Source organism: Dermacentor andersoni, chromosome 2 (assembly GCF_023375885.2).
Source record: "Dermacentor andersoni chromosome 2, qqDerAnde1_hic_scaffold, whole genome shotgun sequence".
NCBI lineage: Eukaryota > Metazoa > Arthropoda > Arachnida > Ixodida > Ixodidae > Dermacentor > Dermacentor andersoni.
This window is the reverse complement of record NC_092815.1, coordinates 107,741,286-107,764,552: the sequence shown is the minus strand read 5'-3', so window position 1 is coordinate 107,764,552 and position 23,267 is coordinate 107,741,286. Positions and strand designations below refer to the sequence as shown.

At 44.3% G+C, this 23,267-nt stretch overlaps 1 protein-coding gene across 1 annotated transcript in view; it reads left to right on the top strand.

The window, feature by feature from the left end:
- The window catches only part of LOC126541462 (prolow-density lipoprotein receptor-related protein 1-like), a 230,185-nt gene that overhangs the window by 75,306 nt on the left and 131,612 nt on the right, over nt 1–23,267 (top strand). Inside the window, 10 exon segments of the mRNA XM_050188197.3 lie at nt 1,622–1,747; nt 7,720–7,920; nt 8,440–8,644; nt 9,578–9,899; nt 10,881–10,977; nt 16,573–16,704; nt 16,852–16,952; nt 17,508–17,634; nt 21,238–21,415; nt 23,021–23,142. Of these exon segments, the coding sequence (XP_050044154.2) occupies nt 1,622–1,747; nt 7,720–7,920; nt 8,440–8,644; nt 9,578–9,899; nt 10,881–10,977; nt 16,573–16,704; nt 16,852–16,952; nt 17,508–17,634; nt 21,238–21,415; nt 23,021–23,142 (1,611 nt within the window).

Sequence of the window (23,267 nt, the reverse complement as noted above, 5' to 3'; positions counted from 1 at the left end):
TGCTAGGTAAAGAGGTGTTTCCGAATTACCAATTACCCCTTTGGCAGCCACTCCCGTGATAACTCAGGCACCCACATTTGCCCAGCCCCTGGCATTCCTGAATATGCTTGTTTTGTGTTTTCTGCGCATTCCCTGCTTCTCCAGGAGCAACTTGCGCCAAAAATAACATTGCGTATCTGTTGTGCCATCTCTGAAGAGGTCATCTAAACACATAAGAACATTTGAAGTTGAAGTTCTCACTGCAAGTGGAGCAAACAAATGTTTCAATACTCTGTCGCTCTGTCACAACAGGGCAGCCATGGCAGACCAGTGTGACAGGTCCATCTGCACTTTGACAGGAAAAGAGATTTATGAATACTTGATCGGTTATGAATCAGAAGAAACTGACAATGGAAAAGCAGTGGTTATGCAGCATGAAATGTTCACTGAGCCAACAAGAGGGGGGGAAAAATCGCAGGGATTCAGTATTGGTAGTGCCATCATGGCCATGACCAGTGTAACATGTCTGTCCGCCCGGGATATGACAGGCAAAGTAATTTATGAACTGTTTTCAAATACTGGAATGATAGAAAATGTCTATGAAAAAGCAGCTTCTATGTAGCATGAAATGTCCACTGAACCAACATGAAAAAAAGAACGGCAAGGGTTGTGTAGCAGTAAGGCAAAAAATTTGGCAGTTAAAGGGTGAAGGTATAGGCAGCCACATCGCCTGTCGTGGCTGAATGTGGCTAACCAATTGCAGGAAAATGAGAGAAAACAGTGGCGGGCACTTGGGCTCACCGCTCACTCGGGTACAAAGGGATTCGATCAATGTTAGTGAGATTTCATCTGACTTGCCTGGTGGTACTAGTAGCACAAGGATTTCTACAACATTAATGTAATTCTTCTTAATTATATTTTGCTGAAAGAGCAGACATGTTTTCAAGAACTAACTACAAGGTGTGCAGGGTTATTGAAGTGCGTCAGGCTTGTCTAACAGTGAAAATACCTCGACAGGCTTGGCATCACTTTAATTAAAAAGCAGTATTCTCCTCTGAACTAGAAAGCACCCTCATTGGAAAACTCCAACCAAATGTATCAAGCGTGGCATTTGGACATTATGGAAAGAATGTGGGGTGCAAGATACTAGTTGACATGATTGATGAAATATTTGTTTGTAAGCTGGCATGTGGGTTGCAAGATACTAGTTGACATGATTGATGAAATATTTGTTTGTAAGCTGGCATGATGCCAGCTTTCAAGAAAGTACCGACAGTGATGACAGTGACACTTCTGTCATCATTGGGAGTGACGACAAAGCCAACGAGACCTAGTGTTTTGTAGCAAGCAGCAACAGTTGTGCAACTTCAACACGGAAAATGAAATTGTGATGACTTGTGTTCGGAAGCTTTCTCTGCCCCCCCCCCCCCCCCCCACCTCCTTGCAAATCTGAATAGACGGGGGGGGGGGGGGGGGGGGTGAACGTTACTGTACATCTGGAGTCTACTTATATGCTGCAGTATTCAGTAGAGGTATGTTCACACCGAATAGCTGGCCCTAGATGCAAGGCATGACCTATGTTTTTTTTTTAAAAGCTTTGTCGCATGGCTATGTAACATTGATCACTTTCTTTTGTTTTCAGACAAGAAGCCATGCTCCCAATGGGGCGTATGCAGCCAGAAATGCTTTCAGTTGAAGCATTCACACAAGTGTACATGTGAGAAGGGCTATGAGCTTGCCTCAGACATGTTTACCTGCAAAAGCACTGGTGAGGGATTTGGCGCACCTTCCAAGCATGTGTTGCTTTACTTTTTGCCTTACTTTATTGATGTCTATGGGTTTTCTTGTTACTGTAACAGGGCAGCCATTTTAGAATGAAAGGCTTTTTTCAACTTTTTTTGTGCATATGCCTTGTGCCATGTTGATCAGGAAAGGACTTCCAAGAGTGATATTAAAGAACATCTGCTTCAAGTTATTAGATGTGTTGTGGAAACTAAGGGAAGTCTTAAGGGCATTAAATCATCACATTAGATGATCTTGTGCTTCCATGCATTGCTCATCTGTAAGCTTTTCTTCATGGCTATGGTAAACTATATATAAAATTAAAGAAGCTTGAAACAAGAACAATTCCTTCCCAGTGCATGCTAAAGCTGACAGTAAATACAGTAGAACCTCGTTGATACATTCCCATTATGTTTGTTTTCCCGGTGCCATTATTCGCAATCGAGAACACAGAAAATTACCCAATAGAGTTACAATCATTTTTACCGGTTCATACGTTCCCAGAAAACAATATTTTTCGGCACCAACGTTCAGCATGTCACCAAACTGTGATCATACGATATGTTTTCTGCCCACTAGATCCCATGTAAATAGGAAAATGCGTGAGGTGTGCACGATCGAGAACAGTATATAGCTGCCCCTGCGGCAGCTTCACTGCAATGCTCCGTCTCACTTGAAAACACTGGTGCACTCAGTTTCTCATTTTGGTACCAGCAAATCTTCTCCGGGATCGTTGCACGTGACATTTACAGCTTTCACCGCCAATCCTGTTGCGATAAGCATTTTCGCCAATCTGTTTCACAGCGCATGGTGCCGTCAGAAGCGTAGCGCACGCTTTTAATAGGCGATAACTGAAGCACGCTGCCGTTCCCTGCTGCAGGCTGCGATCGTATATGTTTTCCAGCCGCCAGCTCCCTTGCGAACAAGAAAAAGTGTGAGGCATGTGCATGGTTGAGAACAGTATATAGCTGTCCGTTTCACATGAAAATGACAGTGCGCGCAGTCCCTTATTTCGGTAACAACAAATCTCCGCCCAAGTCGTCGAACGCCGCATTCACAGTGTGGGAGATACGGGTTTCTCTCCTCCGTACTCTTGGGACAAAGGAACGACAACACACAGTAGTGCAAACAGTCACAAGGGCATTTATTGCACCTTTCATGGATCAATGCCTGCTAGCCGAGTTCATATCCCCAAAACATGCCGATAGGCGCGCGACAAATCTAGAAGTCCGACTCACCGCGTCCTCGCGAGCGAATATGTTCGCTCCATGCTGGATCCCAACGCCTGGTCGTTCGCGTGCATAGTCACGCGAATCGTGGCGCGTTCCAAGGCGGCCACGCGAGGCGGTCTCGCAGATGCATCGGTCGCCGCGCGCTCGCGGGAGACGTCCTCCGCCGCGCGCCGACCCGCCGGGCAAGAGGGTCGCTCCACCCGCGGCACGGCACGTCCATGCTGCTTGCTGTCTCCCACCCAAGAGCCCCAAGCGCCTTCCCTTTCGGCGCCCGAGTAACCCCGCCGCGACAGTCGCGCCATCTCTCGCACCGCGCTTGTACCACGCCGCGGGCGCCAGGCCACGCGAGCCGTGCGGGAAAACAGCATATCAGGGGATGCGCTATGCGGGAAAAACATCAGGGGAAGCGCGAGAGTCGCGCATCCCCACATCCCCCCAACCTTAAATCACTTCTTATTCCGGCGAAACATTTCACACAGTCTAACATCAACACGTGCTTCGCGAACAAGGTGGTACATGCAACAGTGGCCGCGCCGGAGAAATGTCCACACGCTGTCCATAACATGCGAGCCGACTGTCCTTGGGGGTACACCGCTGGCGTCCGCCGGTCACCGCAGCAGCTTTGCGACTCGACGGCACGATCCCAGGCCAGGACTCCGGAGACGACGACGCAGTAGTCGGTACGAGCAAGCGTCGCTCGCGCCGACGCGCCCTGCTGGCAAGAGCCGCCGTAGCTGTCGGTGACCGCTGGCTCCTTTGTCCGCCGCCGAGGGTTGTGAGCTGGATGCAGGAGGCCGCCGAAGTCGCTGCGCCGAACTGGCCACAGCATCTCCATCGCCCGGGGTGACTCGATCGTAGTCCGGGGCAGCAGCGCAGACGATGTGCAGGTGACAGCAAGCCAGGGGCGACTCCAATCACGCTGCGTACACTCAAAACACTCGGCAAACACTAAAGTAGTGCAAGGGAGAGGAATTCTGCATGCGCATCGCCCACGTGGTACGATGTTCAACTCGGCTAGCAAAAGATCGGGCAGCTACACAGATGCTAAGTTCAAGTGAACGAAGCTCGCTTCCTTGAGCCGAACGAATAATTTCAATTCGTGCGAGGCTAAACAGAATGAGGGAAGCAAATTGCAACGCCTCAACGCCACGGTCCACCAGGTTGTGTCCCTCCACGTGCGACAGGCAGCTTCGTAAAGCCTTAGGCCTAAAGCGTCGCTACCCTGACAACAACCGGCATCCAAAAACAACACCCAAAATGGGCGCAAAACAGGCAGCCGCGAGGAGACGTTAGCTCTGTGAGGTGGTCCTACTCCGCTCGGTGCACACAGCATCCGAGTTGACGGCGCCCACCGTCCCAGACGGTGTCGGAGCGCCCGGTGCCAGGCCGCAATACTAGTCAGCCCGTCGTGGCACCCGTGGCCCGCGGCCACCCGGCTCCCAGAGCCGCGACTTCATCCGAGTCAAAGAGATAGAAGAAGCTATTTACATAAGAAATTCGGACCACCCACGAGGCTTCCGTACTCACTCGCTTCAGGCTTGCCACTGCTCCGCGGGCGCTCAGCCTCGCTCTCCCAGGATGCAGACCACGTGGCTCTCGTACTGACGAATGTCATTAAAAAAAACACTTGCGAAAAGGCTTAGCATGTTGACAAGTCCAAACACACTACAGCCACCGTCGCCTCTCTCAAGAAAGCACGCCGCCGACGCTAGCGATCAAAATCCACGCTAGGCCTACGCTTCGGTTCAAACAAAGCTCTCGAACGAAGCAAAACTGTTTCTATCGTCCGATGCCCCAAGAGGCCCCACGTTGGGCGCCAGATGTGGGAGATACGGGTTTCTCTCCTCCGTACTCTTGGGACAAAGGAACGACAACACACAGTAGTGCAAACAGTCACAAGGGCATTTATTGCACCTTTCATGGATCAATGCCTGCTAGCCGAGTTCATATCCCCAAAACATGCCGATAGGCGCGCGACAAATCTAGAAGTCCGACTCACCGCGTCCTCGCGAGCGAATATGTTCGCTCCATGCTGGATCCCAACGCCTGGTCGTTCGCGTGCATAGTCACGCGAATCGTGGCGCGTTCCAAGGCGGCCACGCGAGGCGGTCTCGCAGATGCATCGGTCGCCGCGCGCTCGCGGGAGACGTCCTCCGCCGCGCGCCGACCCGCCGGGCAAGAGGGTCGCTCCACCCGCGGCACGGCACGTCCATGCTGCTTGCTGTCTCCCACCCAAGAGCCCCAAGCGCCTTCCCTTTCGGCGCCCGAGTAACCCCGCCGCGACAGTCGCGCCATCTCTCGCACCGCGCTTGTACCACGCCGCGGGCGCCAGGCCACGCGAGCCGTGCGGGAAAACAGCATATCAGGGGATGCGCTATGCGGGAAAAACATCAGGGGAAGCGCGAGAGTCGCGCATCCCCACAACAGCTATCACTGCCAAACCTGTTGCCATAAGCATCTTCACCTATCTGTTTCACAGCACGTGGCACGTAGTGCCATTGGTAGCGTACTGCACGCTTTTAGTAGGCTATAATCCAAATGCGCCGTTGTTCGTTGTTCCCTGCTGCAGGCGGCGTGATTTGGGCATCACATTTCGCTTTGGTGGCATCCAGCGTCGCCCACCAGCTCGATTTAGTTTCAGTTTCTCATCGCCCTCTTAACCCTTTCAGGGTCAGTGACGTAAATGTGCGGCGCCATGAGCAAGTCCAAAAGGGTCAATGCTGTATATTTACGGCGCCGTCTGTACATTTAAAAAGTGCACCAATTTCCTAACTTTTTCTTGCCTGGCATGTGCTGCAACTATGCGCGAATACAGGGAATTTTTTTTTCTCGCGCCTCTTTCTCTCTGTTTTCGTTACATGGTTTGTTTACTCCGGAGCGTCTGCTACTGCTCGCGCATTGGCGTGCATGCGGGCGCACGACGGTTAGTTTGGGTTTTGTTCCACGGGTAGTTTGGGCTTCCTTCGCTCGCAAAACTGATGGCTATCTCGTTACTAATCGCTCAAAGGGTCACTGCCTATTACTTGCTCGTTTTTTTCCTCACAGGGGTGCACATACGAAGGATGCCGTCGTGCATGTGTTTCCTTTATTGGAGACGTGCAAACTGATTGCCTCTGGTTGGCAATAAGATGAAGGATTAGTGGAAGTTTGTCACGTGTTTTGCTTTTCTGACGGGTGCACGACCACCTATGCTTACCAGTGTGCTTACCTACGCAGTTTGATTACGCTATGAACGTAAATATTAGTGTAAGAGGAGGAACAGTATAGACTTGCAAAATATTCTCGTGTGCACATTGTTCTAAGCCTTTGAACTATGTGTATAACAATGCATAGATTTTTTTAATTCTTATAAGTTCATTTCCTATTTTTATTGTTGTTATTCATGAATAAACAGTACATATATACCAACGCAAAATATTTTTTTCTCACTTTACGGTCACCCTAGAAAAATTACGGCAATATTTTTTCGAAATAGGTCTCTTTGAAGAACTTAAATCTGCAATAAAAATAAACATTGACCCTGGGCAGTCACATGTGGTGAAAAAAATCGACCCTGAAAGGGTTAAAACACCACGCAATAGGAAAACAACAAAACGCGTCTTGGTCCGCCGGAGCATCACAAGCTCGACACACGTTGGTATCTCGTGCTGCTGCGATCTGCGCGACACTTCACATTACGCAGATGTCAACAATAGTCGAGTCTGTCAAATGTTTTTAGTTACTTCAGATCGTACGGTTTCCTGGTTAGTGTGCTTTTTCTTGTGGTTTTTTTCCATAATGTATGAACGAGGTTCTACTGTATATTAAGTTAATGTCTGCTGTTTTTGCCATTTGTTTTCAAAATCATGGCCTATGATTGTCTCTTCGTAAGTTTACTTTTAACATGGCTCTTCAGCACGTCTCACTGATTTAACTGTTACTTTGCCTTCTCTCTGTTGCCCCTCTTTCATCGTTTTGGCACTTGATACTTGACAAGCTATTGTCGTTTCTTGCACTCAGTTGGTGAATCTGTTCCTCTCAAGCATACCTGCAAAGAAATTGGCCAATGCTGGTTTTCATGTTCAGTGATGGCATGATGCCCATTGCGATACTGTGAGGAGGAGCGGATATTGTTAAATATGGAATTGACCACAGCACAACACACGTACACTCAATAAACTCATTGCTGCAGTGTTTGGCTAACTTGCCCAACGGCAGGTTATTCCGAAGGAGGAGGTTTCATGGAGAACTGATAAAAAGCAATCGGTGAAGGAAGGAGTTGTAGGCCTCTTTCACTAATTGCCTTTGTAATCATTCCCTCACAGTTTGTACAGAGACACTAGATTTTTTTTTTTATCTCTGCAAAACGATGGTGTTCACAATTTATATTCTGCATCCACAGGTCTGCCGAGTGGTTCGAGGCATTGCGAATTTATGAGTTAACACATTTGAAAGGAATGGACATTGTCTTAGTCAAGATTGTTTTTTATTGACTTATTTATTCTTTAGTTTAGTTTAGTTTATTTATTTATTTATTTATTTATTTATTTATTTATTTATTTATTTATTTATGTTTTGCATCATATCTGTGAGAACCAAGCAAGGGATGGGGCTTGTGTCAGACATCCAGTATTTTGGAGGTGTAATATAGCTGTTACACTTCTTATAGTTGGTGTCTGATTATTAAGTAATTATTGTGCATTTCTGTGCATCGTTGGAGATTGAATGTGTTGTTCAACTGCTGCAGACCCAGCAACGCCTTACGTCATCTTCTCCAATCGACATGAGCTAAGGAGTGTAGACTTGAACACCATGTCTCTACGGGCACTCATTACGGGCCTCAAGAATACCATTGCGCTGGACTTCTTCCACTCAGACTCTGGTGACATGCTTTATTGGACAGACGTGGTGGATGACAAGATCTACAGGGGCTCAATCATTTCAGGAAGTGAGTAAAGCTGACTTCTTGAAAAGTTTTGTCATTTCTCACGTCTCCCTTTGCTTTGTGTAGCTTCGTTGCCCAGTTTCCTCTTGCCTTGCATTTTCTTTTTAGCACTTGGATGTATAGAACACATATGTAGTGCAGTGAAGCATTCTGCTCACTTTTGAGATCACGCATGACATTGAATAAAAGCAAAAAAGGATAAGTGGTGTATAACAAAAAGGTGGCCATTATATTGGGTGCTTATCACAAAAAAAGGGACAGTAGCATGGGCACTGACTGTGTGGGTTGCCTAATTGATTTAAGAAACTCAGATTGGAGTCACAAAAGATAGTCTGAAAATGTGAATAGCTCTGTGAACTCTCATGTTGTGCTGGAGAGATTTGCATAATATTTGCATGTTTAGGTTGGCACTGTCGCTGTGTTTTTGCTACAATGTTCTGGTAAGAATGTAAGAGGAATGTTGACTACCTCTTTGCTTAGGTTTTTATGCCCACTTTTTTTTCTCCTCGCTTTACATCTAAGGTCTTTCAAGTATTGAAGTGGTCGTGGAGACTGGCCTGGCAACAGCTGAGGGCCTGGCCGTGGACTGGATAGGCGAGAATCTGTATTGGGTGGAGAGCAATCTTGACCAGATCGAAGTGGCCAAGCTGAATGGTAGCTTCCGAAGAACCCTGGTGGCAGGAAACATGGAAAGTCCCCGAGCCATTGTGCTCGATCCTAGATATGGGTAAGCTGGTGTTCGTTTTGTTGTAGTGGTGAAGGAGTTTTAGTGGGATTGCAGTGCCTGTCATTCTCTTTTCATTACTTTCTAACTTACTCTGCCACTGACCTCTTTTGAAATGGCATAGTTGGTGTCACACACGAATATACACACTATGAAACCCCAGATTATGCAATCCTGTTTATACAACAGCCTATATGTAGGATGAATAATCTATGACAAGCTGGGGCCTTTGTGGCAGGCCTGTCACAGAATCAATGCAATTAAGGTTTGCATTACATGACACCAGATCACTCATGAACCTTCTTGTAATGACAACTTGTAGTAATCGATGCAAAGCAGAATATCTGGCAGATGTATGAATGAGGCCTTAGCTGGTAGCTCTTCATATGCACGAAGGACAAAGCTCATGTGTAAACATGACTGATTCTTGATTGATTCTTTTTGTTCTTTGTCAGTAGCCTGGATGTCTCGATAGCTTTATTATTGCAGGCTTCAGCCACATATGTGATTTGTGACAAGAAAGGAATAAAATCGGGGGAGAAGGATTCTGACAAAACGTGGCCACAGGCTGTGAATAGGCTATGGCATGTTGTGATCGGGAGATATCATTACAGGAACAAGTAACCTAAAACTATAGTGTCCACACTTGCATGATGATAATGTACAGGTCTGGACATCATAGTTTTACGTTACTTGTTCCTGTATTATGCAACACTCTGACCATATGTTTCAATTTATGATCCCTTGAATGTTCTATAGTCGGGTATTCCGCAGTAACAGACTAGTTCGAAATTTTTGTCTTGAATGTATTTTCAGAAGAACTTATGTCATAACAGTATCAGGGACATAGTAATCTTGAAATGAAATGAAATGTTTATTGGAGACTAGCCATTATCTGTAAGAATGGTATGACATTCAGGGGCTTTGTTACTGCAGGCTAATGTTCTGGACGGACTGGGACAAGGAAGCGCCACGTATTGAGCAGGCATCCATGAGTGGTGATGGTCGGCGTGTGGTACTGCGTATTGATGAAGTCACTCAGGGGGGTGCATGGCCCAATGGACTCACGCTGGACTTTGTGGCACTACGCATCTACTGGATTGATGCCCGATCCGACTCTGTGCACACGTCACGCTATGATGGTTCGGACTACCACGAAATCCTGCGAGGTCACGAGACCCTGTCACACCCATTTGCCATTACCCTGTTTGGCAACTACGTTTACTGGACTGATTGGAGGACCAACTCAGTCATACGAGTGAGGACCTCACTACTGCCCGTTTCTTTTTTCATGTTTTTATTGTAGCTGTCTTTTCTTTTTTTTTTTTTGAGACATTAAGGGTCACCAAAGACAAAATTAAATCTAGGGTTTAAGTCTAGGGTAAAGTCTAGGGCTAGGGTATGTGAGCGGTGGCACTGGCTAGCACTCCCAGGGTTAATTCTAGTAGTAAAAACATAAATACCGAAGAAAGTGGATGGGGAAACGGCGCCGCAGTAGCTGACTTGGTAGAGCATCGCACGCGTAATGCGAAGATGTGGGATTGTTCCCCACCTGCGGCAAGCTGTTTTTTCATCCACTTGCATTTCCATTAATTTATAATTTCTTTAAATCATTTAGTAAGTACAAGTAATTTCCCCTATGTTGTCCTTCGTGTCAATGTTTGTTGACTTCTTATGATAAGTCTAGCTGGAGTGATATATCATCATCCTGAAAGTACATGTTTGTTTCTTCGCCAAAAGACAACTTAGTCACTGAGAAAATTTCAGTTGAAGACACAGCAATTTGGTGCAGACAGGTTACAAACATGTTAGTGCACTGGCAGGATCCTGCACAATGCCAGTGATCCTGCAAGAAGGAGACAATGGTGCACTATTCGATCACTTTATCTTATCAGAATGGTTGCCTTTATTGTCCCGTGAAAACTTTGATAATGTGTCTGTTCTGGGTTTGTGGTTGAGCTATTTATTTTAGGTCAATTATCAGAATCACTGAGTAGAACTTGCAAGAATATTATGCCTTGCTTGCATAACATTTAAGGTGATGACTGGCATGTAGACCGCTTTGTAGACTGCTGTGACACAAACTTGTGCGCTAGCCTTGTGCCACAATGTGACCTTCAGGAAATGCTCTCCTTAAGTAAGTCTAGAATTTCAAGATATCAGCCTGGCGTGTGAGAGAAGAGCTAAGCATCCGTCCTGTCATTGCCAAACTTCCTTACTCATATGCTTTGCTTTTCAGTGCAACAAGTGGAATGGGTCCGATGTTCAAATAGTCCAGAAGGCTGCTATACAACCTTTTGACATCCAAGTATTCCACCCATCAAGGCAACCAAAAGGTAGTTTAGTTTTTACGTTATTGTTTTTTTTTTAAACATGGAAACGCATGGTTTTTATACAAAGGAAAGTGCATGGAGAGGAGAAACATGGCTTTCTTATGAAATTGCTATATGATATTTTATTATTTCATTGTATTTTTGTATAACTAGCTCTTTAAAAGATATATTAGGCAGTCCCCATATGTGGAGGGAGGGTGGGAGAGGGAAAAGGTGGCATGAGAAGGCGAGGAAACACTACTGCTAGGCATGACAGTGGTTGCGGACAAACTGCATAAATTGAAGTTTAGAGTATGGGGCTGCATTTTGCTACTAATTCTGAAAAATAAACACCATACAAATTTGTGAAGCGAACAACTGACATGCGGCATGCAGATGCAAAGCCGCATTAAAGCATTACTCAAGTAATATTGCGCATCAAAAAACGACACGGACAAAAGAGAAGAAGATACACCAAGCGCAAACTTTCAACTAAGTTTATTGTACCACTGAATCAGTTTTATACATTCGTGTAACATAGTTGTGAGTCATGTGATGTTGCCTCCAAGAAACTTGATTCTTTTTCAGTGAGAGCCAGTGAAGGGACACTAACACACTTATCACCCAATTTTGCAATTATCTGCGCTTCATTTATTTCACGGATGAGCTGCGTCCTGCCACGGGACACAATCGTGCATTCGTCGTCGATAGGTTTGCAGCCATGATCGCGACACTGAATCGCCAAGAACCCACCGGTGCCATATTTTACATTGTTAATTGCGGTGTTTGCGGAGCCGATCATTGAGGCATCGCCCAGTTTGCCCGATATATTGCTTCCCACACGAAAGCAGGAGATTGTGAACCACCCGACGGACACACTCAACAAACTTTTTGCAGTGTTGCTTTCTGCAATTATCGGATGGCACGGCATTTGGATCCGTCAACCTGCAAAGCTTTGCCGAGCTTGTCGAGAGCAGAAAAAACAACTCTTAAATTCTCCCTTTCGGTCTTCTTTTTCAAGTTATGGAATATCCCATGCATGTAAGGTACAACACTCACTTTAGGGCATTTGCCGGGAGGGCCATCGGCAACTGACTTCTGCGAGCTAGATCGTGCTTCTCTTAAAATGCGTTCCGCGACAGGCACTTGCACCTCCAGCCAAGGACAAACATCGAGTTTGCTTTTCAACACTTACGTCCACTACATGGCAGCAAGACTTGCTAAGGGCATTCTTGAAGCACAAACTGATAATGGTACACTTAACAAGCTTTAGAATGTGCAGACCTATATGGCAGAAGTGGCTTGTTGGCTCGCGACTCATACGACCAACACGTGTGGCTGTCCTGAAAGCTCAGGCGAAGATCAAGAAAGCGAAGAGACCTCTCTACCGGCAACTCATGAGTAGTTTGTTGGGGAAATAAGCACTTCTGAAACATTTCTAACATTTTCTTTCCTTCCAGAATGAAGGCATCAGAAGAGCAGTCAATGAAAATTAAAAAGTCACCAACATATCTAAATATCTTAAAAACTGCAGTGCCTTGCACTTGCAGTGAAATGTCACGGTCTAAACAGGATAAAAACAAGTCACTAAGAATGGGAGCAATGCAAGAGCCAATACAAACTCCGCTCTTCTGCAAAAAACATTGGTTATCCTAAGTGATGAAGGTGGAATTAAGATTTTATTTATTATTTATTTATATATACTGCGATCTGAAATCAGATCATAGCAGGGTGGGTATACATAGAAATATACAAGCATGTAAACACATACAAAATTCATCACATATGCAGGCATTTTCAGACATTGGTGAAGAATACATAACATACAAGAAAAAAGCACACAAGCAGATAACGCACACAAATTCATAACATTTGCAAGCATTTTTCAAACATTGATAAGGAATTCTGTGTAACAATATCAGAATTAAGATTATTCCAGTCTGTTATTGTCCTAAGAAAAAAAAAATATTTGAAGCAGTTATTTCGTGCGTTCATGGGGGTTATCGATAAAGCATGCCTTCGTCTCGTGTTATAACCTGATGAGTAAGTAAAGAACTTGGAAGTGTTAACCTTATAACGGCCATTTACAAGTTGAAAGAGGAACTTTAATCGACAGATACGGTTGCGCGCAGTCACCGGGGGTAACCAACAGACATGCGGCCGTATGAATTAAAAACAAACCTAACTACCTTATGCTGTACACGTTCCAGTTTTTTAATATTGGTTAAAGTGAATGGGTCCCAAATAATTACGACATATTCCAACAACGGACGAATGTAAGAATTGTAGGCCAGTAAACGAACACCAGACGTAGATGATTTCAGTGAGCGCCTCAAGAAAAACAGTTTACGCAATGAATTTGCAACAACAGTATCTATGTGCTTCGTCCAGGAAAGCTCATTGGTTATCCATAAGCCCAAATATTTGTACTCTCTTACCTCTGATAGAGATACGTTGTCAACATTATATGCAAATTGAAGAGGTTCTTTCTTATACAGATAAAGCTGTAAAAGCTCTAAAAACTGACTGCAAGACATGCCGGCCTCATTCTGGAAGGAAACAGCACCATACTCATCAATACATTGCTCAACACAGGACAGTACACTTCGGCAAAGTATAATAGAGGTCCTTTACATTGATAGTTTCTTGGAGGCGGCATCACATGGCTCGCAACTATGTTACACGAATGTGCAGTTCGTTTTCACGTAAGTGCATGCGCAGTCTACACTGCTTCACATGTATAAAACCGATTCAGTGGTACAATAAATTTAGTTGAAAGTTTGCGTTTGGTGAGTCTTCTTCTCTTACGTCCATGTCGTTTTTTTTTTGTTGCGCAATATTACTTGAGTAATGGATTACCAACTTGCCCGGAATGCTGCTCGCATTAAAGCAGCGTAGCATCTAAGCAACACTACAGGAGTGGTCGCTCGTCAAATCAACACTCACTGTGGCAGCTTTGCGGCTAAGGCATTGCTCGAGATCGCAAGTTCAATCTCGCCCGCGGCAGCCACATTTCAACGGATAAAATATAAAAACACTTGTGTACTTAGATTTAGGTGCACGTCAAAGAACCTCAGCGGGTCGAAATTAATCCACAGTCCACCACTACAGCGTGCCTCATAATTAAATTTTGGTTTTGGCATTTACAGCCCCATAATTTAATTAAGGTTTAACACTTCTACCATGATGCGATGTGCCGTATGAAGCAATGACAATGCTAACCGTCTCGGAGGTTATGAGCAATGGTGCAAAACAACGCCTCAAGCAAACATGCCTTGCTGTGTGTTCTGTATACTACAGCGGCAAACAGCAGTGGTGCATGCAAGGTAATGTTTAGCATCGAATTTACTGTCAACATCACTGCTAGTTATAGTCAATCAAAGCAAATAGCACAGAATGCTTTGCTTACATCGATTCCCACAGTGCGTGGGATCCGCATAATTTTTTATTTGCAACTTGTGCCAAACGTTCTGTGCAAAGGAGTACAAAGAAAAGAGAGGGCTCATATGCAAACTTTTCCTTCAAAAGCAGCTTGTGCCACCATGTTGTGTAACCGTGCCATGATTCAGGTGAAAGTAGCAATGGTAGCTATGGTGAATGAACATATGAAATAAAATTGATCCAAAAGATTTACTTTGTACCAACAGTTGTGCAAGGTTGCTTTTAGAAAGATTTGAATTTTGTATTAATTAATTTGTGGGAGTTATGTATGCACATCCTGTATTGCTTATTAAAGAAACCCTAAAGAGAGACACTATATCAGTTTAGACTGATAAAGTGTTGTTTCAAAACTATTTTCGTTAATTTGGTGGTACAAAGTTGATTACTGAATTTGAAAATTAAGTCGGAACTTTACTTTCTTTTTTTTTCTTTCTTTCACGCCGTAACCTCGGCGTCAGTGCGTCAGTGGGTTCTAGTGTGGTGTGTGTTATGCACAGGGGCTAAATCTTATAACGATTCAGAAAGCGACCAGTTCACTTGGTCTCATGTGATTGGTCAGAATTCTGCTTGTGTCATTGGCTGTCAGAGGCAGCGGGGCGGCACTGCGAAGTATGAACACGTCACGCATCTGTCAGTTATTTTCAAAGCAAACCCTTTGTCGGCTAAGAATGGAACCGGCGAAGAGGTAGTTCGCTTTGGGTTCAGTTGCTGTGGCTTGGTTGTTGGCTTGTGACCCTGGCCATGCGTGTCAGTCGCATTGCCCTGGAGGCTATGAGTTGTTTGCTTCAGGGGCTATAACTTGCCCTTGTTGTCTGCTTGGCATTGCTCTTTTGGTGTCAATGACGGCTGGAGATGCGATACACATTTGAAGAGATGACGGACAATTATTTGCACTGTCACTGTTGGCTTTCTAAGGAGACCTTTTGCTGGCTGTGCTATGAACTGGAGGAGACTTCGGTGCAAGTGTGCCAATGGCCACTTAAACGGAGAGGAAGAAATTGTGCGCTGCGATCCATCTCCATCGGCCTGCAGCTTCTGGAAGTCTGTAGGGAGCGAAGCATTTATCGGAATAGCATCAATCGCCGTCGCAGGCACTGTCCACGAAATTACTCTTGCAATTACTGTCGTAGGCCAGTAGAAAGGCTGGGTCAGCTTTCCTGTGACCCTGGCTGTCAAAGCCAATGCCAAGGAGACATTCGCATGGCAAGATAGAATTCCCTGTGCTATCACTGGTGTCCATAGCACGTAGATTGGCATTCAGCAGCCAGAAAAGTTCAACCCAGGCAGCTCCAGCGCTTCCTTTGTTCGACTGATGAGACTGTAGAGTCAGGACAGGAAGAGAGTAGAGATTTCTAATTTGGCTGCCCTTTTTGCTCCAGTTCAGTAATGTTGCACTTTTATTCTCAATTTCACAGTACAGCGAGCCACTATCAGCACTGCATTCTTCGATATTACTTTGCACAGGCAATGTTTGATTTCATGTTTCGTTGCTTTTATCAGGCTACGTGCTGAGAAGTAGATTGCAACAGTAGCAGCAGTTCAGTGGCGTGCGAGTCATGTGCGAGTCATGTGCGAGTCATGTCCGAGCCAATGACAAAGAGTGAAAAAAAAAAACGAAAATTGATACGGAACGTTAGTGAAGGTGGCCCTAGGCACCAATTCACGGTTCTCTTGCACTTAGTACTTTGGAAATGCTGGCAATGTATGCCTGATGCGTGTGTTGTGCAATCTCCTGGTAGCAGACGGCACGGCACTGCACTCTGCCAGCTCATTTGAACTTGCTACATTACCTGTCAGCTGAGAAATAAAAATAATGACATTAATAAATTACTTCAAGCATTGAGTTAAGCGTCCAGCACCGCAGGTGTATACTTTAAAACTTCCAAGATAACATTTAATTTATACTGTATTTAATAAGCAAGCAGAAACATTGCGCAGTTCCTTGACTAGTGAGCAGTATGGTGATGACCACTTCAGAGGCGGCACCCTCTCGTCTATTCGCCTTGTCCTACCATTCTTCTACCTCTGGCTTGGGAGCGGCCCATTTAGTGATGCAAGCGGTGATGTTAACCGTTTGCTTTCCGAAGTGTTAGATACCGTTCCAGCACAGCAGTAGGTCATATGCATGAAGAATAAATAGGCCATTTGTTCATTAGATTCTTTTCTCTATGGGAACAGGCAACGGCAAGAACGGCTGTGCTGCCAACAATGGCGGCTGCTCTCACCTCTGCCTCCTGAGCTTTAACAACACCTACAAGTGCAACTGCCCGCATCTCATGCGCCTCGGAGAGGATGGCAGGACTTGCTACAGTAAGCTTTCGAAACTGCTGTGCCATGTCTGCATGCAGTGATTTCCCATGTGTTTGTTGTCTTTCAGTCTAGGTTCGTTATAGGTTGCACACTATTGCTTTCATGTGTAGAGAGGAATGTAACTCAAGCTTTTCATTTTTTTTGCAGGCATGGAGCGTGTCCTGCTTTTTTCAAGGCCCAATGAAATTAGAGGCGTTGACCTCGATATGCCGTACTACCATGTCATTCCACCTTTCAGTTCTCCAAAGGTATATTTAAGATTTCCATTTTTCTTTAAATTACTCCGTCGTCGGTGGCATTTCCTTGCCAGTGTACCGCCTTGCATAAGAGTGCATAGTTGTGCCTAGCAGCTCAAACGACATTTAACATTGTAAAAGCGGGGTCGAGAGGGAGAACATTTAAACAAAGTTTTACAACCTTGCAGAATCACAACTCAATATCCAGCAGAGCTGGTAACACCATAATTGACAAAATTTTTTTAAATTACTCGTCATGATGGCTCAGTTGGCTATGGTGCTATGCTGCAAAGCCTGAGGTTGCAGGTTCGATTGCCGCCTATTACAGCTGCATTCTGATAAGGGCCGAGTGCAAAACTTTAGAGTACCATGATTTAAGTGCACGTTAAAAACCCCAAGTGGCCAAAGTTGAACCGGAGCTGTCCACTATGCTGTCCCTCATAATGCTGTGATGTTTGGGGCTGTTAACCTGCATAATTTAATTTTTAGTTCCATAAACTGAATAAAATAACTTACGCAGCACCTTCGCCTACCTGTTGATGTAGTGTTTTCATCTTGTCTGCTCAGGTCATTCATGCAGTGAAGCTGGATTTTGATTCCAAACGGCGCATGATCTACTGGTCAGACACTCACCTGAATGAGATAAAGCGGGCTTCTCTCCTAGGCTCAGCTGTCGAGACCATCATTGACACTGGTAAGGGCAAAGACTTGTGTTTTAGCTCATATTTACTTACTTATTTATTTATTGTTTCTTGAAAGCTGCTCCTGTTGTGGATAGGGGACACAATGTTGTTTGTATTAGCTTCCAGTGAAGGCACCGTTGAAATGTATTATATCATTTATGCTATGTCAAGTTTAATACACTCGACGCTCATTACAACGGGCCGTGATAATCCTGTGAAAGAGGTCCGTTATACTTGAAGTCCATTCTATCCAAAATTAGGGCCATGTTATGTTGACATATGGTAAAACTTAAACCCGTAAGCGATCACAAGAACATTAAGAACGGTAAAAAAATATGTACAGCGGAATCTCGATTAACGGAAATCACTTAAACAGAACTGCCTCTTAAACGGAACACCATCCTCATGGTTGCTTGGTTTTGTATTCATACAATTGTATGTAGCTTTGTCTCTCAGTAAATGGAACTCTTGATAAATGGAACCAATTTCTCTGGTCCCTTGAGGTTCCATCTAAGGAGAGTCTACGGTATATATATATATATATATATATATATATATAGATAAACAGGTTTACCCGACAATTGTACAACCGCACAGTACGGTGTGCTCCTGTCCACTGTTTTCCGGATGCTGGTTGCTGACAAATAGCAGTTTCCCAGCACTAGAGCACATAAACACCTGCACAATTTCAAGATTAACGGGAGGCACTGCCGTTCCGGCCACCCCGCTTGAGCTTGTCACCTTCGCCAATTACAGATACATCGGCTACAGTTTGTTCTTCACACAAAACAGCGGCCAGTAGTATTAACTGATGCTTTAATTTTATTATTTGTGACAAGTGACGACCGCTGTCAAATCTGTAGCACTAACAAGAGCCGCGGTACGAGGCAAGTTCAACTCAGAGCCCGCATCTGGCCATAGCTGCACTGCATGTGAGATGACTCAGATGTCACGCGCCTCAGTTTGTATGCCATGAATAGCAGCATATTTTCTTCTTTGTGCGAATTGATGCGATGAAAAATAAAGCATTCTCAAAGTAGTCTATTTTGCTATTGTCAGTGGTTGTATTTGATGCGCTGTATGCTACTGCTTCATTTCGAAGTTGGTTAGGCCTGACGGCACCATAAGCACTTGCTCGGCACAGTGCCGACAGCGGTGGGCGGCAGTGCTCTGCTTGTGTGGTAGACATGAAAACTCTCCACCGGCAGGGCGTTCTGTGGCACACCATTGCAGGAATGTTACCACTAGTGTATCCATTCTTTAAGAAAAAGTCCAAGGTAAACATTCGGCAGATATGTGCCTGGTTGGAGACATGTGAAGTAAAAAGAAGGAAAGGCAGGGGTTGACATCTCTCACAAGCCTCTCTCTATGGTTGGTAGCGTGCTCCCTTGCCCAAAAGACCACGTTCCTGTTCAAAAGGCACAGGACATTGTGTACAAGATTACATGCACTAAATGCCCTGTGGCAAGACTAGAAATTTCCCGGGAGGAATTTGTCAACATAAGAATGACCTTCGCCACCTAAACAGAGAATGCAGCGCTGTGGCAGAATACTGCGGGCTGTTTCTTTGATTAGCCCCGACGGCGCTGTCGTCTTGGAAAGAGAAAGCAACCACCGGCGGCTGCTCCTGTTGGAATCTTAGCACACCCTGAAGACCCTGGGTAACATCAATCTTTCGTCAGGAACACTTCTCGCTGTTTACTTTCAAGGTCTATGAAAAGTGCCTACTTGTCTTTTAAAGCGGCAAGAACACGTGTAAGCTCTGCTATGCTTCACGCCATCTCTCCCCTGAAGAAGGAGCTGGTTGGCCTCCGAAACATTGGGTTTCTAAAATAAATATCGGTTGGTGTTTGCATTTTCTTTAACTAAGACAAAGTGCATTTGTGCAAATTTCGCAAGCAGTCAGAAATAGTTGCATGCAGTGCACTGTGATACAGATGCATCACTGCAGCAAAGTACATTGTATTCACACCGTCTGGCCAAAATTTGCCCCAAAATTTTCTCCAAGATTTGTCAGTTATAGCCGATAGTCCGTTATAAATGGGTCTGTTAGAAACCGGCATTGGTTGCATTGGTAATATAGGCAGACCTAACTAAGTAAGAAGAATAGTTTCTTGTATGAGAAAGTATGTTGTATGTGGAACCATTGTAATGGCCGTGGACTTAACTATCCTGTTCAGTATGATTCGCTACATGGGCACACACCCGTCAGTTCTTTCAATAATAAAAATGACAAGTGCCATTTTTTCTTGTAAACAGGGTGCCACCGGTAATTGGAACGATCTTCAGCAATTTTTTTTGTGTAGGTGTTGCCATACAGGCACTGTATGGCAGCATGGCAGCATTTTACACACACACACACACACACACACACACACACACACACACACACACACACACACACACACACACACACACACACACACACACGTACAAAAATGGATTCTCTTGTTGCAACTCATATTGAGAGCGCGATAGTACCTCGACGTTCTGTTTTAAACGGACTCTAAAGAGAAACAGTGAATCAGTTGCGATTGATAAAGAACTCACGGTAACAGGTTGATTATTGAAAAGAAAATGAAGGTAAAAATTACATTTGTAAAATTTAGTTCCAAAACGCCAGGGCAAGTACGGCTCTGTGTAATCGAGGATTTCAATGGATTTTTCTTTTTTTTTGCATTTTGGCTGTTGTGGTTCAGCAAAACTTCTTGAAGCTTGCTAAATTCAGTCTCTTTGGCTCTTTTAAAACACAACGTAATCTATTTTTAATGATGAAAATTTAACTAGGCTCTAGTTGACGCCATCAAAATCCATGACATCACAGCCAGCTAGTGCGAGAACTTAAAGGCAGTGTTGCCAGCCGTTGTTTGTTTTGACTTAACAAGCATCTTCTTGTGGTGCAATTAAACTTTCTTTTTGTATTGTAGAAATGTAATTTACTCATACAGCTAGAATAACTTTTCTCTTTAGTGTCCCTTTAAGCACGGGAAACTTAACTCATAGCCTCTAGTAACATTTTTGATATGCTGCAGAGAAGTTTCAGTATGAATGGTTCAGAAAGCATGTCACTAATTAATTAATCATTGTGGAACTATTACACCAATTAAATGTTTAATGAAATGACATTTTTTAGCTTTTATTTTTGCAAGTGTACTCCCCATGGCCAGAAATAAAGAAATTGTTTTAATTTTCCTCGATGTGGAACTGTATTTTTGCATTACGGGGCATCTGGAATGTAATGCATTGCAGCAAGTTGTGACATTTAGTGCAATGCTGTGAAGCTGCTGGCAGGCAGCCAGTGAAAATGCAGTTTAAACTTGATTTTATGAAACTACGTTTCACAGATGCCATAACTAAAAAAGAAAGAGAAAAATTATTTCTTACTATATGGCGAATAATTTTAATATGCAGTTAAAACAAATGTTTGAAATGTACGCTTTGTATGTGCAGCTTTTTATATTTTTGGAATAAATCTTAAAGGAAGATTTGTATGTGATGATTCACACTTCAATAATGAAACTGAAATCTGTAGCTCTGATTAAAACATATTGTATGTCTACTTGCCCATGCTCTCAAAACTAAGCTGTGTTGATGGCTTTATGGCTTCCATGCAGTTATCGAAAACCCATATGGCTTTGCTGTGGACTGGATCTCAAGAAACATGTTCTTCACATCTTATGGAGAGGCAGGCAAGCACATCTTTGCTTGCAGCCTGGATGGCGAGTATGTGTCGTCCATTATCGATACCAACCTGGACTCTCCGGGTTCCCTGGCAGTTCATCCCACATTGGGGTGAGAATAACATCTTTGATTTTTAAAACATATCTTGGGCTTCAATGTTAAACGAATTTTCTTTGCTGCACTGGTTTCTCTTTTGTGCACTGGTTGACAACATTTGCCATTTACTTTTACGGTAGGAGATATAGAGAAAGAGGCACTAGATTGGGATCATGCACCATACTCCTTTGGAAAGGAAGCATCTTTGTTTTACTATAGCACGGCAGGGCTAGCCAAGCTGCTGTAACACAACTTTTATCCCACTGTCCGTTACCATAAATCTGCATTCTTGTATGTACCAATGTAGAGAAATAAGATCTACCCAGATGGAATCAACATTGAAACTGCTGGGTTATCGGTAAATCTGTTCATCTTACTAACGAGTGAATAAATTGTTGTAGATTAAACCATGTGCTGCACTACTGTGTTTGCATGCGTATGATGTGGCCACAAAGATAGAGCAGCCAAGGAGGACTCTCAGTGACTTAGAAAATGTTTATGGAATATTACAGATATTATGTGAACGAAGGATGTGTAATGTGGGTGCAGCCATGGTTTTAAAACAGTATCCCACTTTGTTTTCCTTTAAAGGCAGTTGTCGGCTCCATAAACTATATAATAATATGAAGACTCAATTCCTTGAAAGTTCAGTAAATCATTAATTGCATCATCTCTGGACGTAACCAGTTCCCAATGTATACCATTGGCAGCGCAGTCTTGTATGTGAAACAGGGTGCTTGTTACATTGCAGAAATTGTAGATGGTGGTCACATGTTATCGCTAACCGCTCATGCATTCACGCATGTACCAGTCAGCCTGTGGTGGTTGAAGGCCACATAATGACTGTGTCACTGAAAGCTTGGCGAGCACTACCGAATTGTGCTGTATGCTTCTTTGCATTTGCCACAGGGTAAACCTGGTCCTTTACTATGGCCTCTCAGGTAATAGTAATAGGCAGGGGCTCTTTCTCACCTTCCCTTGCCTCTTATCTTGTTGAGCGTTCAGTGGACTAGGCTTTCGGAGGCATCGTCACGGTGTTGGGAGGCATGTTAGTGGTGGGTGGTACCGCAGAACCACCATTCTCAGCTTCAGAGACATAACCAACCTTTTGCTTATGTCCAAAGTCATGCTGCACTTGGTACGCATTTTGAATTGGTCACATTAGAAGCTGATGGTAATTAATTATTTATTGCACTCTCCAGGAATTTAAACTTCACGCTGTAATTACTGTGTTAATAGCCATTCGATTAAAAAATTGTGCTGGTGCATTTTTAAGTGAGAACACTGTAGTGTAGGATGACATGCAATCTGCTACAGCTATGTGTAACCATGGCAACCATCTGTGCGCAACCTGCACGTACACCAAGGTTCATGCAGGTGCTTTTCATGCTGACGTAATGGGACCACTTGCCAGTGGCTCTGTGACAGAAATGTGATGCATTTCCTTGGATAACATGTGTTGATGTAGCTGGACTTCCACAGACGGGACTGTGCAGGGGTGCACATCACACTAGTTTGCCACACTGTGGGATCACCTTCCACTGACAATTTCATACCAGTAGTTAATTCTTATCTGCTTCTGGACCATCTCTTAAATAGTCATTTATAACATTCTTTTAGGCTGATTATGTGGACTGACCATGGCGTGCCCCATGAAAGAATTCAAGTTGCGAAGATGGATGGGTCATCACGAAAGACACTAACATCACGCCTCGATAACCCAAAGCTTGAAGGATCTACAAGTGAGTATTGTGTGGTGTTGCAGAGCTTGGTCTTAAGCTTAGAGCAAGAGACGTTGGAAAGGAAACGCTGAGAGGTTTGCCTGAACTACAGTGTTTTGGCCAGCTACTCATCATTTGGGTAACAA